Source organism: Agrilus planipennis, unplaced genomic scaffold, assembly GCF_000699045.2.
Source record: "Agrilus planipennis isolate EAB-ADULT unplaced genomic scaffold, Apla_2.0 scaffold2, whole genome shotgun sequence".
In the NCBI taxonomy this organism is placed as follows: domain Eukaryota; kingdom Metazoa; phylum Arthropoda; class Insecta; order Coleoptera; family Buprestidae; genus Agrilus; species Agrilus planipennis.
Genome location: NW_020442464.1, coordinates 2,471,721 through 2,486,869, shown reverse-complemented (window position 1 = coordinate 2,486,869; position 15,149 = coordinate 2,471,721). Strand labels below are relative to the sequence as shown.

The 15,149-nt window shown below is 32.8% G+C and overlaps 1 protein-coding gene across 1 annotated transcript in view; it reads right to left on the bottom strand.

The window, feature by feature from the left end:
- Positions 1-15,149, bottom strand: part of LOC108736290 (probable Na(+)/H(+) antiporter nhx-9) — a 52,922-nt gene that overhangs the window by 10,374 nt on the left and 27,399 nt on the right. The window contains exons 6-8 of the mRNA XM_025980998.1: positions 4,314-4,384; positions 3,600-3,812; positions 302-437 (exon numbers count right to left, since the gene is read on the bottom strand). Coding sequence (XP_025836783.1) covers positions 302-437; positions 3,600-3,812; positions 4,314-4,384 — 420 coding nt within the window. The remainder of the gene's footprint in view (positions 1-301; positions 438-3,599; positions 3,813-4,313; positions 4,385-15,149) is intronic.

Genomic DNA, 15,149 nt, shown 5'->3' with positions numbered 1-15,149 from the left:
AGGTCAAAAACCTCCTCGATCAGTTTTTTGCCAGCAAAGACCAAAAATTTTATGAGCGTGGAATTATGCTACTACCAGAAAGATGGCAAAAGGTGTTGGACCAGAACGGTCAATATATAATTTAATAAAGTATTTGTTTATTATACGAAAACTGTCTTTCATTTCCACGAAAAAAAACGAAATGACTTTCTGAACAACCGTGTAATAAAAGCAAATTAATAAAAATGTTGTCTTCAATATAATATGAGATGAAAAAGCGTTTATGTAAGTAAACTTTAGAATGTAATTAAACGAATTTTACCCTTTTAGGTTTGCATAGTTCTTCGGCTAATAGATGATGAATTTTTGCGTCAGTTAAGTCCTTTCTGGATGGATTATATTCTAGTTCTTGCATGTCAATATTCCAAGTGCTATTATCCAATTGGCTGAAGCTCGTGCTGAAACAAAGTCATGAAGTGTCTTATGAAAATAACGCCAGCACGACAATAAACTATTTTAAACCAAAATGCAATTCCAGTAAGTATAATTTGATTCTCCTAATGCTTTTGATTATTTCTTTCTGGATTTTTAAGACATAACTATATTTTCTGCGAAAGCGTTTTTAAAATGTATCTACCGAGATAGTTGAGTAGCTTGCTATCACAAATCGTAAATCAACACGATGCTAGATTCATCCATACGTGCGAGGAATTAAATAAAGAAAGGTAAATATTGAGGGAGTAGCCGATAAGTGTTCAGAAGTTCAAGTGTTCATGCCCTAATATTCATAAATCTCCCCTGTTTTAATGCTTATTGGTTGATCTTATAGAATTCCTAATACTTTTCGGAGATGTTATCGGTGAACTCAACTTGATGTTGATTCGCATTTGTGATAGTCTCAATATACTGTGTAGAATATGCTGAATTCAATTACAAATACATAATTGCAAATGAATTTTAAAGAATTGTAGAGTGCAAATTTGTCCATCAAAATATCGAAGCTGTTTTCAGTTCATTTGTTAGATAAGTTTCCGTATCTTGTTCTTTCAAACCTAAAATGAGCCTTTGGCGAATCAATAACTACTGCTCGTCTTCAAAGAAGGCCTTTTATGTATCCGCACCTAACAAATATATGCTCGTATAAACCTAGTTTTTCGTTTCATTTTCCTTGTGGATTTTCTTGCTCGCAAATGTTCGCTTCAAATCAATAAATTGCAACACACCAATACTTTCTAGTATGCTTGTACTGCTGTATCTACTTCACTATTTGTCTACTTTATAATGAGTAACGATTGTCCGTTTACATAACTGAAAAATATTTGTACTCGACGACTATATACATTAATATAAAATGCAATAAAAGACGTCTATTAGAATGATAGATATAACACCCTTTTCCAGTCATTTCTATTCCTATTTCGGAAAAAGAGAAATGTTCGATTCGTTGGCATCAGACTTGTTTACTACGTTGAGTGCTTGTGTAGGAGTTTTTTGACCCACACGTTACGATTATTTACTAAAAATTGTGAACTAACCAGACACACGAGTAGCAAACCCCAAACTCTGGCCTTTATTTCATCTGTTTTTGGAATTGCCATCAAACATAATGTCTTCGGGGCATTATCCACAAACAGAAATACAAGGACCACGCAGTTTTGTATCTAGAATGTTTGTCCACAAGCACGTGTACAGTTTAATTAATACTTAAGGGAGAGTCATCCACACGGAATTCGTTTTAGGGTGTAATTCGGGAGATGTTATATTAATCAACAAAATTAGGATCAATCCAATAATGATGATAATGTGTAGCAGAAAATATTTTAAGTGTTTATTTCAAACATTCGAGTTTGGCAATAAACAAATTTGAAAGCTCAATAATAACGAAATATTAGTTAATTCAAATTAAGGAATATTCACATGAAACTAGGAGTCATTAGAAGTTTTCAGAAATATGCCAACTAAATTTTTTATTTAAACGATTGCCCTCTATTGAAGATCTAAGAAAACAAGTAAAATAAAAAAACGCAGTCCAGACAGAATTTTTTCGTAAATTCGAAAAAACGAAATAGATATATGCATGCGTGTGTGTTAGGTAAGCGTAGGTGGGGTGAAAGACCCTCGTCAACCCTCGAGATTAGGAGGGTAGAATAGACGGGGCAAATACCTACCTAAAGTCCTTATATATATAATGTGATACATGGGTAAAATAATAAGTATATCATTTAACGAAAAATTGTTGCTTGTGAACAATGGCTTTAAGAATTTTGAACCATGAAACAACAGAAAACATAAAATACTAGTTGTGGAAAAGTATCTACAATGTACATTCTTTTTAGGAAATTTTCGTATAAGTATAGATTATTCGAATAAACAAACAATCACTTCTCAGTTACGTAGTTCCATGTCCTTACAGGGCCACCCCTATATAGAAACACGGATTATGCGTGAATCTTCGACTACCAGCGGTATCGCAATAACTGATCAATTAAAAGAGTAAACCGTGCAGCCAGTAAATATTGATTTTTGTTTTGGGCCATATGATAAGGTCTAAATCCGTCGAAGTAAACGTGATAACTCCATAAGTACTACGTAAAGGTTCCATGTTGACCTCGATGATTATAATTTGATGATAGAAACGGTTCGCACTTTGTCACAATAAAGGTTCTTTATAACTTAAGCGCCTTTGACGTTAGATACATTCTATTTTAGGAGGTTAAAGCAATTTGGAGATGGTACCTAGTTTCTGGAATTAATCTTTTTCTTTCGCTTTCGTCGTATAAATAGAAGTTGATGGGAACTAGGGTTAATTTAAGAACGTAGACATTCACGACCGGAACGCATGGCGAAATTATAATTTGGGCTAAAGGGTCGTGGTCTAAATAAACTATTAGATCTAGACGTTTCGTGCGAAACTATGGCTAACACTTCAATGGTACTGCGTTGACAAAACAGCTGAAAGTTATGTATGTCTCGGTAGCGATACCAGTCGACACTTAGTAGCTGTTGAGACTTCGTCCATGTTATCAACGCAGTACCACTGAAGATGATAGCCGCAGTTGTCAACAAAACGTTGGAACAACGGTAGAGTTATGATGAATTGTCAGTCCAGACGTTTCGCCGGCAATTGCGGCTGAATTCTTTAGTGCTATTGCGTTGTAAAACGATATCAGTCACTCAGTATTTATCATTCAAAAGAACTGGGGAATACCAAAGCTTTAAACTGGTAAAAAAGGGAATGCTACTAAATCAGCTTCTAAGATGAGACAGCTAATTGAGGTATTAATTAATTAATTAAAAATTTAAGATAAGCTTGTACTAATAATAATAATTATTAATCAGTGTCCAGTCGAAATTAGTTTTGGAAATCACGAATCATGAAATTTAAATATTTATTCATGAGGTGTATTGAATATTTAATCAAGTGAGTCATATTTCGATCGGACACTAGAAATAATAGATACAACTACTAAAACGTAAAAGGCACTGCTGACAAGTTGAATAAAACAATTAGCAAATCATGCAAAATTAACTTCTGTGCTATAGTTTACTTTAGCAACAGAAAATAAAGGGCAGTCTGTGCCTTTGAGTTTTACCAGGTGTTTAATAGCTTGTCGGCCCACCTTCCATTCAAAGTTCCCGCCGTGTAATTTCTAAAAATGGCAGACATACTTTCGGTACCAGACATGTTACCGATCGTTGAGGCGTTCCGGCGCATAAATTCTATCGCGTCGCGCATAGCCAATTTGGAATAAGTCTCAAGAATTTTCGGTTCAGCTCCTGTGTAATTCCGGACTAGGTATGGACGAATAAATTTGTTGTCAAAGTGTTTAAATCTGAAACAAACAAAGCAAGTTAGTAAAAATGTGTTATACTTCGTTTAGTTTCTGTAGCGATGTGACCTTCAGTTTGACCGGCGCAAAGTAGAAAAGAACAGCACTAGACCAGAAAAGGAAGGAGACAACTCTCGGCCAAACTTTTAACTGGGGAGGAGCGTATAATCCGTATAGTACTGCACGGAAAAAATGATCATTTTATCCACTACAATTGCATTGCTCAAATGTGCTGTTATTGGTACTATTTACTACTGAAAATATCAACGAGATGTTTATTATATTTGAAAGCATATTAAAAGCTTTAACGCTTGTTTTCGACTCGCACTACTATTCATGACCGAACAAAACTTTTGGCAGGTACTGTATGAAAAAGTATGTTTAATGAACAAGAATCGAGAGTATAATGAGCTTTTTCTCCCTTCCTATGATCTTGCCAGATATTGGAAGGGGCACATCGCTAGAGAAAGTAAATGAAGTATAACAAACGTGGCTTTTTAGTACCTGTCTCGTACGTGGAAATTTCCGTGGAGACCCAGTATGTCCTCTATTCCTGCCATCAGGTGATCCATGACCTAATAATAGGCAGATTAACTTTCACAGCCTTATAAACTGCAAAGGGACTAAGAAAAGGTAGGCGCTTCGGGGATTATGTCGGGTAGCAAAGTAATGAGCTTCCCTTTTTCTGTTTATTTCGGGAAATATAATTTTCTTTTGATACTATATACTCAACAGGTATTAGCTCACAATTGGGTTGAACTGTTCTGTGCTCTAAAAGAATTTCATAATTTTCTTTTATCCTGGCAGTAACTTTCTAGATTAAAGTCTTTCTCTTAAAGAATTTATTGCAACATCTGAGACCAAAAAATGGTAATTTTGGCACACCATTTTTCTTTCATTACAATGTATTACCATCTAAATTTTTTTTTATTTTAGAAGCGTCTACTAATGTAACTTTGACGTCAGTGCAGGAAGGAAATAGGCGGAGGTTGGGAAAACGATTTCAGATCAATTTTTAAACATTTCCTTATTCATTTTTAATCTGACATTTGGAGGCATTTTAAGGGCAAATGGAACTTAAGAACTCCCTGTTTAGGTAACTTTTCATACTTTTTAAAATAAAAAAGAAGATAAACAGAAAAATAATGGAAGTCCAAAAATTTTAAAGCGAACTGTCTTACTGTATTTCACATCAGAATGCATTTGAAGCTTTTAAACGCCAGCATTCATAATCCATAATTACAAAGCTCCGGAGCTGTAAACCTTGAAATTATCTGAATTCTTTGTTTTCTGGGAGTTTACCCAAGGATTACAACGCTTGACCTAGCAAGGAATATTTCCTACGTATAAATGCAATCAAATAACGGAGAAAGTCTTTGTTTAATGTAAAGTTGAAAATGTTTATGGCAAGCATTTTACATAACGATATAAGAGAGCAATGGGCAACTACACGTAAGAAATCGATTCTGGTTTTCTTAGGTGCTCAACAATTTTCAATGGTAGGATTTAGGAAACTGTAATAATAAAGGGCGGAGGTGGAGAGTCCAATGAAAATAAACCGTTATTGTACAGACTATGGTACCATTTTACCATTTTAACTAACATAACCTAACTTAAGGGAAGATTATAGTGTTTAAAAGTTCCTTCTCCTCCTTCATAAGCATGTACTATTGTATATTTACGTTTATTCGCTTCTTCACTTCCAGCGTTCCTATCTCTACCCCTTCATTCTCACCTAAAACATTTTTTAGTATTCTAGAAGATCATCCCTATTCCCCTCGGCGGTCAACTCAGATATTGGGATCCGTCAAATGGGAGGAGCCTAAAAACATGGCGCCGATTAGGGAAAATTTATCGTAGTTCTTATAGTGTACCGTGTAATTTCCAAGTTTTTAAATTACGATAAAATGACAAGTATTGACACAATATGTGATTGGGCTGACATAAAGCCTCGGAAAGGAAATTTCGTTGAAGGTGAGCGTCTTTTTAATTCCAATCACATTATAAAATTCGGAAATAACAAATCCGGAAGCTAGCNATTATAATTTATTTAATATAGAAGAAGAAAGTATAGAAGAGATAAAGTTGTTTATGTGTTAAGTAGCGATAACTACGAGCTAAACACATTCTACTTTCGTTATAAAAAGCGGTAAGCGGGGTAAAAGCATTAGTGGAGTACCATTGTTAGAGGACTTATCCCTTCGCCAGGGTAGGTAACCTTCTGCCGCAGTGGGTTTTTTGGTTTTTGGTCCCATTAGCGGTGTTAGTTGACTATTCCCGCATCCCTCACTGCACGTACTCAATGCCGCTTCATCACTTGCTACAACGTCACCATTATCCCATTATACCAACAAAAAAGCGTTACTATTTATACACAGGTAGCGGATTGAGTTATATCATACAACATCATGCATAAATTATTTAAAACTGCTAAATAAGCTCATGGACGAAATCAATTTCTATTATCAAAGTTGTGTAGAAATTAGTTTTTAAAGCTACACGGAGAAAACTAAATTTTTAAGACAACGGAAAAATTATAATTTTCGATTGTAAATTTGCCGTAGAAATAGTAGAATTTATTAGGTAACTTGTAATAATCTCAATTTTCACATGCTTATTTAGAAATTATTTCAAGTTCCTTAATTCATCATTATCATAAGGTCGTCAGTCCTAATACTGGTTGGACACGCACCTCCACTCTTTCCTATCCTGAGTTAATCTTCATGTTTCTCTTAAACTAGAACAACCCACATCCTTAACTATTTGCGAACAGTAATCTAATATAGACCTACCTGTACCCTTCATAACTCCCATTTCTGCCTCTAATATGTCTCTGACTAAACCTTCATGCCCGAGAAGGTGTCCTACCAACCTATCTCGCCTATTACTTATTGACTTCCATTAAGTCCTCTATTTTCCTATTCTTTCTAATACCTCTTCATTTCTAACCTTCTTTATTAGTATCCTCATCATTCACTTGTAACACCACATTTCGGACGCTTCTAACCTTTTTTTTCTACAGCCCCAATCGTCCATGTTTCGCACCCGTACAGCGCCGCGCTTCAAACACAATTAAATTTGCAATATCAACTAAAATATCTAGTAAAATTATTTCTGCTGGGATTTAATTTTTACAAATTCGGGTTCAAATTGTAATTTTTATTATTTTCGCTTATGAATCAACGGACTAGTGGGATAAATTGTAAATATCTATTTAATTTTATACTACCACTTAAAAGGCAAAAAATTGAATAAAACGTGTGTATGAACACTGCAGAAGAAGGACTCATTTTATGACCATATAATTATTGTAATAACTCTAATTCATGATAACTACAAATTTGCACCTTTGTTATTTAAATTCATCAAGAGAAAACACCTACAGTAAATTCCTAAAATGCTTGTTGTTTGCTCTCTGATACTAATTCCTTGTTTATTTTCGTAAAAGTCGATAGTAATAAAGCTTAACCGCACCAAAATTCTAAATTACTCCCACCACTGTTTTAGGAAATGAAGAAAGTGGTAGATAAGGTACCTATATCAAAAGGGTAGCGACGGCAACGAAATCGATAACTGGTTAAAACGGAAGTTACAGCGAAAACGACAAGTGGAAAATGAGACATTAAATTTAATGCCAAGCGCAATCTGTTTTCTTGAAGAATTTTTACGGTTCTGTTGAGATTTGATACAAAATTCAGCAAAATATGTAACACACCATTACTACACCTTTCATTTTCCTTAAAATTAGTTACTGGATAGGAAATTTTCACATGTTAAACGAATGCTACATGACAAGTAAAATAGTGTAAATTAATTATCTGTTGAACAAATAATATCTAAATCCACACGCAAAAATAACCGTGACGTATAATATGGTCCCACAGTCAGAAACTCAATTTCATATAAACTTTTATAATAAAGAAACTTGTATAAAGCCTATGGGTACAAAATGAATTCATTATTGCTTTGAAACTTTGATAAGTATTAAGTATCTTCAACTTTTAATTACAATTAAATGATTTCAACCTTCCATTAATCCTTTAATTATTCCTCTAACGAGAACTTAGTGCTTAATATTAGGACTAGACTTGGAACTAAAGGAAAAAACGTTTTGAAGAAGTTAGAAGTTCTTACTTAGGCAATAAGGCCAAAATAATCGCATTCATTTTGAAGAAAAAGGTATCTAATATAAACTGTCCTAGAAAGTTTTGGTTATTTAGTTATTCGAATGAAGGCAAAATTAGACATAGAAGAAGATATTAGACTAATTTAGTGAAAATTAATTAAAAACAAAACATGAAAGGAAATTGTTGTTGAGGGACTTTGTTCGTGCATCTGTGCGCCCAAAAAGGACAGCTAAAATTTAAAAATGCAGGATGAAAAATCTAAAATAATTCGTGTACCTAAACAGGGAGTTACACGAAAAATTAATGAAGTTTCTAACTTTTTTAGATCAAAAGAATAAATAAAACAGGTTAGTAGTTCTTCTCTACATTTATTTGAAAGATTAATTAAATAAGAAACAGTAATACGTGGTTAGTAATGCATGCACATGTTTCATTTTTTCGGATAGTTTTGGAATTTTTCCTGTGCAGAATTATAAAGACGTTTATATGTCTACCATCAAATATGATGAAATTGTTGCAAACTTTCTGTAATGTTGAATTAAAAGGCAGAAAATTTTGTATATTAAAATTATAGTGGAAATGACAGGATACGAAAGATTGCAGTTGAAGAATATTTCGCGAAGAGACAGGAAACGAACAAAGAGGATATCGATTTTGAAGCGAGAATTGCAGAAGGTAAAAGTAAATGCAATCTCCGGTTTAGTTGGCGCCTTTTCAGAACTGATTAAAAATGAAAAATCAGTAATTTATGCGATAAAAATAGAGGAAATAAATTTATAACTTGTATAAGGACTATATATGTATAGTATATAAGTCCTTTTAAATTATTAAAATATCGCGTGTCTTGCAACCCACAACGGTAGGTATGTAAATTTTTTTATAAAGATAAAGGTAACAAATCGATCTGTTAAATTTAGAAATTAGAAAATTCCGATTTATTAATGAGAAACAATAAACAATTACATTTATCTTTCATGCACACTTAACTTTTAAAAATAATGCGACTATCTGCCTTGACGACGCTATAAATTCAATATGGCGGATGCCCTAAGATGGCAGATCTGTTTTGTCGAGTGAAATATAATAATAAAGCAATATGACATCATTGTAGTTATAATAAGCGTGCATTTTCTTAATTATTAACTATTAAAATACTAAAGAACCATTTTTTGTTTTATTCACAAAAAGTTTTTAATAGTTTTACGACACTGGGTATTACTCATTCTATACCCAGACACATTTTTCATTTGATCCTACTCTGTCCTTCAGTATTCCACTGAAGGACAACTTTTGTGTCGACTCCTTATCTTGTTTGCTAGAGCGGATGAGTCTTCATTTCAGTTTTAGAATTGCGTGTAAAACTACAATCGTATTCAGTCGTCATTGAACATAACATTAATGCTAATAGTAGGTAAGTTTGAAATCTATTGTGTAAGTGTAACTAATGTGCTACTAATGAAATTTGTTGTTAAAGAGACAATAGATATCTAATCATTTGTTGGAAATTGTCGACTAACTATAGTAAATATGGACAAAGTTTAAAGTAGATATTATGTAGGTGAATTTCTATACATGGAATGTTTATCAGGGTATAAAATGGAGTCGTTATTTAGGATGTCATTGCCTTTAAATAAATTTTGATGTATGTATGCGATCTTATGATCCACTTGCTTGTTAATTTAATCTTTAATGATTTCAAATTTTCTTGTTCTTATTTTTTTCTGCAAAACTGTAATCCAAATTCAAATGTTCATTATCAGGATAAGCGTTAGTAAAATACTTTAAAAAGGAAAAAAAAAGAGGACATCATGTCATATATGATATATGTACCCAATCTCACTACCTTTCAGGCAAATAAGTAATACAAGCAAAGCCTATACCTATCTAATCCATGCCTCACATTTTAACTAAAATACGCTATTGGTTTAATTCAATTGAGTAGATAATTACAACTAAATTACTAGCAAACTGATTTGAATTTCACATGAAGTGTCTAATAAAATCGAATGAAACTAGTTTTTCTATCTAAAATTTCCCAATCTTATTTTATAAAAGGCAAGCAGTTAATTCACAACAACGAATAGTGTATTTATATAATAAATACATAAAGCCTAAAGCACTTCTTACGTGAGGATTTTGCAGTAAACGTTATCGGACTGTCCCAATCTTCTTTTATTTTGGTATCGGCTATACTATCTTCATGTAGCACGTCGTTAATGTAGTCTGTAACAAACAGAAACTTTATTTTGACCAGGAATATGTTTGTGTAATCTGTAAATAACGAATTAAATTAGAAATGTCATCACGTGATTACAGTTTAGATTGTATGCCGTAGTCTTTCCTGTGGGAGTTAAATGAAGCCATTTTATGTATGTTATAGTTCGTAGAATCAAAATACGTAAAATGAGTACATGAAATGATTCTGATTTTTGTAAAACACTGTTTCTAATTCCTGGAGCTATTATATCATCGGTAAATACTTATGGATACCTTTAAACTTGCATAGATACATATTTATTTATAGAAATTCATTCCTAAATTGCGTGAATCCTGTCGGGTACCTACATTTATATTATTTAGAATAACTTACCGTGCGAAAATTGTTTAGCACTTCCGTTTTGTTGAAATTCGGGAAAGCTGACATGATTCTGTCTTCCATCCTGTAAAAGAGGAAAATCGATAATTTGATTTTATTCTTTTCAAAAAAGAAAAAACATGTAAGAAACTTTATTTCTTTATCTACCACATCATATGTGAGAGAATAAAGGAGAAGCAGTGGACAAACTGTTCAATGAAATAATATTAAATATTTATTTAAAATATAAATAAAATTCTGAACTTTGAACTCTTAACTTTGACTTAAACCTGATTTATTTACCTAATAGTTTCGACTATGATATCAAAAAAATTGACAGAGAAATTAACAAAATAACATTTTGTCTTCATTTAGGCATTATTTTTTGTATTAATTTGGTTATTTTGTAGCGTTAGATGTTATAATTACCTTGTTTAATTTTCTGCTATGCCTTTTGTGGTGTTTCTTATCAGCCACCAATCTCCTCATGTTGTAATGCATTTTATAGTTCACTTGTGTGGACAAATCTCTGTCATCCACAGCGTGCCTACTATAGCTTAAGCGCCGATGCTGCAACAGAAGCGATCTTTTTGTCTGAGAAGGAATAATGATTTTAAAATAACCTTAATGAGAGAAGCAATTAAAACTACAAAATGAGAATATAGTTAATATATTGGGTTGTTCGGAAAGTCATTTTGTTTTTTCCCGACAGAGGATTTAATTGTATTCTTTTGCACCCAACTTCACATTTAAGCCGTATAATTTTTATATGCTTTGAGAGCTCATATAGCAAGGCTTGTGTGGGAAAAATTCCNCGTACCCAAGAACGTGGCAGAGGGCGAATTGTAGGCCAAATATTCTTTGTTTGAGGCCCAAGCGGGAAATTCGGACTGCTGTACTGGAGCAGAAAATTCGTTTTCATCGTTACGTTTCCACGGTAACATTCGTTCAGTAGCAGTTGGAGTAGCCACTCGATCAAGATCTACCCCGTCATTTTGTAGAGAAAGGAATTCTTCTTTGAAACAAGTGGCATTAAAAATTCATTTCTTGCAATTCTGTCCAAAATGTAATCCATTTTCTGCCCGGACGTTTGAGGCCTTTTATATAGTGAAAGAAGCAAAATAATACAATAATGACATATATGCTAATTAACTGCAGATATGTTTGTCGAAGTAACTTTTAAAAGTACATAAATTACCTGCATATTTGTTGCTAAAAAGCTTTAACATAATGTATAATTACATATAGAATGGATTTGTTAAAAATAAAAACAATGCTCATAAATTCGAAAACAAGATGATATTATAGGTACACCATTATGCATCCAGTGGGCTCAATTATTCATTCATGTCATAAGCCTATCTTTATTAACTTTCTACCACTGAGATAAAAATGTTGATCATAAGGCAATAAGGTAATAATAAAAAACAATTTGTAACACGAAGTGTTTTTGTCATTTTGTAGTCACAGTGTTATAACTAATTTATTATATTAAATATTTAACACCACTCTTCGTTTCGTTTTTAATTGGCGTCAACAGTTTCTCTTTTTTTGTAAAAACATACAAAAAAATGATCTCATTAATTATGGTAGTTATCGGTGGTGAGAGTATGTCCTTGATAAAAAAATTGTATTGCCGCAGTGACGTGGGGTATTGCACCATCTTTTCCGAGTTTTCGTTGCTGCTTTTATGAAATTGCGCATAAGCGACAAGGTTGAAGACCATTTCATTAAAAAGAAACAACGTCAGGCACCACAGCAAATGAAAAAATAGTTTATAAAGTATGGAAGTTCCTGCTTCCCTAAAATTTCCACGAAAGCCATACAAGAAGCCTACCGTGTCCTTTATAATACGTGTTGTAGCCGAAATAGCACAAAGAGCAGATAAATGTAACCACTGCTTTACCAGCTTTAGTAGCCTTGTGCCGGTAGAAAAATACGTAACAAACGTAATTATTATGCTATGAACATTTAAAAACACTAAAGCGATTTATTGTTTTATTACACTAATAGGTATAATAACTATTGCGTTTTAAACTGTTTCTCTCTATATTTTGCCGTACAGAGCATTTCACCTTTTCGTTATTTCCACACCACGAATTAAAACGGGAAATAAATTTCTAATTACACGTAAGTAAATAGTTCCACTTTTAAATATTAATTTCCTAATAAGGCTACTATAAATTGAAGTAATAATGTTACAACGAAAAATATTGTTAGCTGTAACCAAGGCCTGTGTAATTCCGGTGAATTTTAATGTATAGGTACTTGCATATTTAATTTTTTAATTTTATCTAATTGTAACAATTATTATTTTTGCAGTTAAATTAGTTAGCACTTGCTGTATTATTACCTGTAAAGCTAAAATAGCTTCACGCGCTTTATTATTTCTTCCAAACCCCAATTGGCTTTCGCTCAATAATTCTTCAGCCCATTTTGCATATTTTTTACTAATGCGTATGTGAGAAGTAGATAAGTAAGAAAAATAATGTTAATGACTGTTTCATGCATGTCAGTTAAGAGATTCGTACAACAAATGATTAAAACTGAATCGTTAATAGTAATACCTGCAACCAAAAAAAGAAAAAACCAAAACTTCTTACATGGTGATCGTTACAATTATCACTATTGACAGACCCCGTTAGTTCCAGCATAGAACCCCTTCGAACTGGCTTCTTTTGCGTAGGTGTGTGAGAGCCTTGCGACGTCCTTGGCCTTACGATGGCTCCCAGGGGATCAACAGGCAATTCGTTTTCTTCGATAAGTAGAACCGCATTCGCTCCAGAGGATCGTCGACGTTCCTTCTGGGGAGACACTTCAGGACTACTTGCTTGTCCTGAATTGGTACTGTCCTTTCTAAATAATCCTATTACAGAAGAACGAGGATTTTCAATTCCTCCTGGAATTGAAGACAAAATTAGCTATCAGTGGGATAAATTTAACAAAATCAGTCAAGTATGGGTTTGACTTATACATCATAGGTATAAAATGCATAATTTTAACAAAAGAATTTCCTCCGTAAAAATGCTTAGAAAATATAGGACTATTCCATCTGTTTTAACCGTAACGCTCCACAGAATGTTGTAAATTTCAAGTGGAAAAAGTTTTTATTATCATTTGTACATTCTGTATATGTCCAAAATTGAAATTAAAGAAGGCATAAGAGACATAGGCCACATTTAAAAGAGAGATCTTAAAAATCGGTTTAGTGGTTTGCGATAAAATCAACTTTGAAGTTATGTCACTTTTCCAATGGTGCATCAGTTTTGACGCGTAATGGAATTAAAATAGCGATCGTACCCAAGAACGTGGCAGAGGGCGAATTGTAGGCCAAATATTCTTTGTTTGAGGCCCAAGCGGGAAATTCGGACTGCTGTACTGGAGCAGAAAATTCGTTTTCATCGTTACGTTTCCACGGTAACATTCGTTCAGTAGCAGTTGGAGTAGCCACTCGACCAAGATCTACCCCTGGAATTAAACACGTTTTCAGGAACGCAACTACAAAACGTTGTCCCAGTAACATATCTTTTATAAATAACTTAGATTATAAGACTATTCAAGCAATTCAAGATGTATTATAGAAGGTCAAATATAATGAAAAATCCGTTGATATTCACTCAACTTTATATATTAAATAAAACATTTTACACCCTTAAATTGCTTGAATAGCTCTGTTGATTAATATGAGGAGAAGAGAAACGAAGATTATAGCTCAAATAAGTACGAAAACATTTATGTGTAGGTAAAGTAATTTCCATTGTAAAAGTGCTTTCCCTCAAATGAAAAAACTTTCCCCGATTTGATTAAAAGTTGGTCATTTATTAGAGATCCATTAACGGTAATTTATCATGTAAAAATTAGTTTTGAAACTCTCAACAGCTGAAAGAAATTTTGCCTGGATCATCAACTTGGAAATTATTTCTAATCTATATAAAATATTATTATCCGATTACGTGTAGCTCTTTTATTTAATTTTTCTTACCGTCGATTGATCCTCTTGATTCTCGTTTTCCGGGATCTATAAGGATACTATCGTCTGTAACTGAACAGATGTGTTTTATTAAATAGCTTCAGTATTAGCATTCATAGACCATAAATGCATGTTTGTTCAGGATGCGCCATGGAGAATTTTGGAAATTTTTTGGTGCGTAAATGTTATAGTGGAACTGTACCTATTTATACATATGTACACGTGTACTGGGTGCTCAAAATTATGTTTAAAGTTTGTGTAAATGTGTATATTACCTAGTTATATACTGCTGCAATAAAATACAGTGCAAAACTTTTCCACATCTTAAATTTAAAATTAAAAAAATAGTGATTATATGTATAAAGAAAGCCATACAGTAAGACACATGTTTGTTAAAACAATTTCTCATTTAAATATGGCAACAAAATTACGAAAAATTTTCAATTTGAATATGCTTACTATCATGGTAATATCAAAAACTGTCACTTCAGAAGGGAGGTCATTCATGTTTTATTTCTACTAATTAAAAAAAATTAATTTATTGAATTAAATGAAGAAATACATATGTCCATCGCATCCACCAAAAGTTTTTCATATTGTGTATCAAAAGAATGTCAGATTACTTTGTTTTTTTTATAAGTACTTATTTAATTATAATTTATTTAATA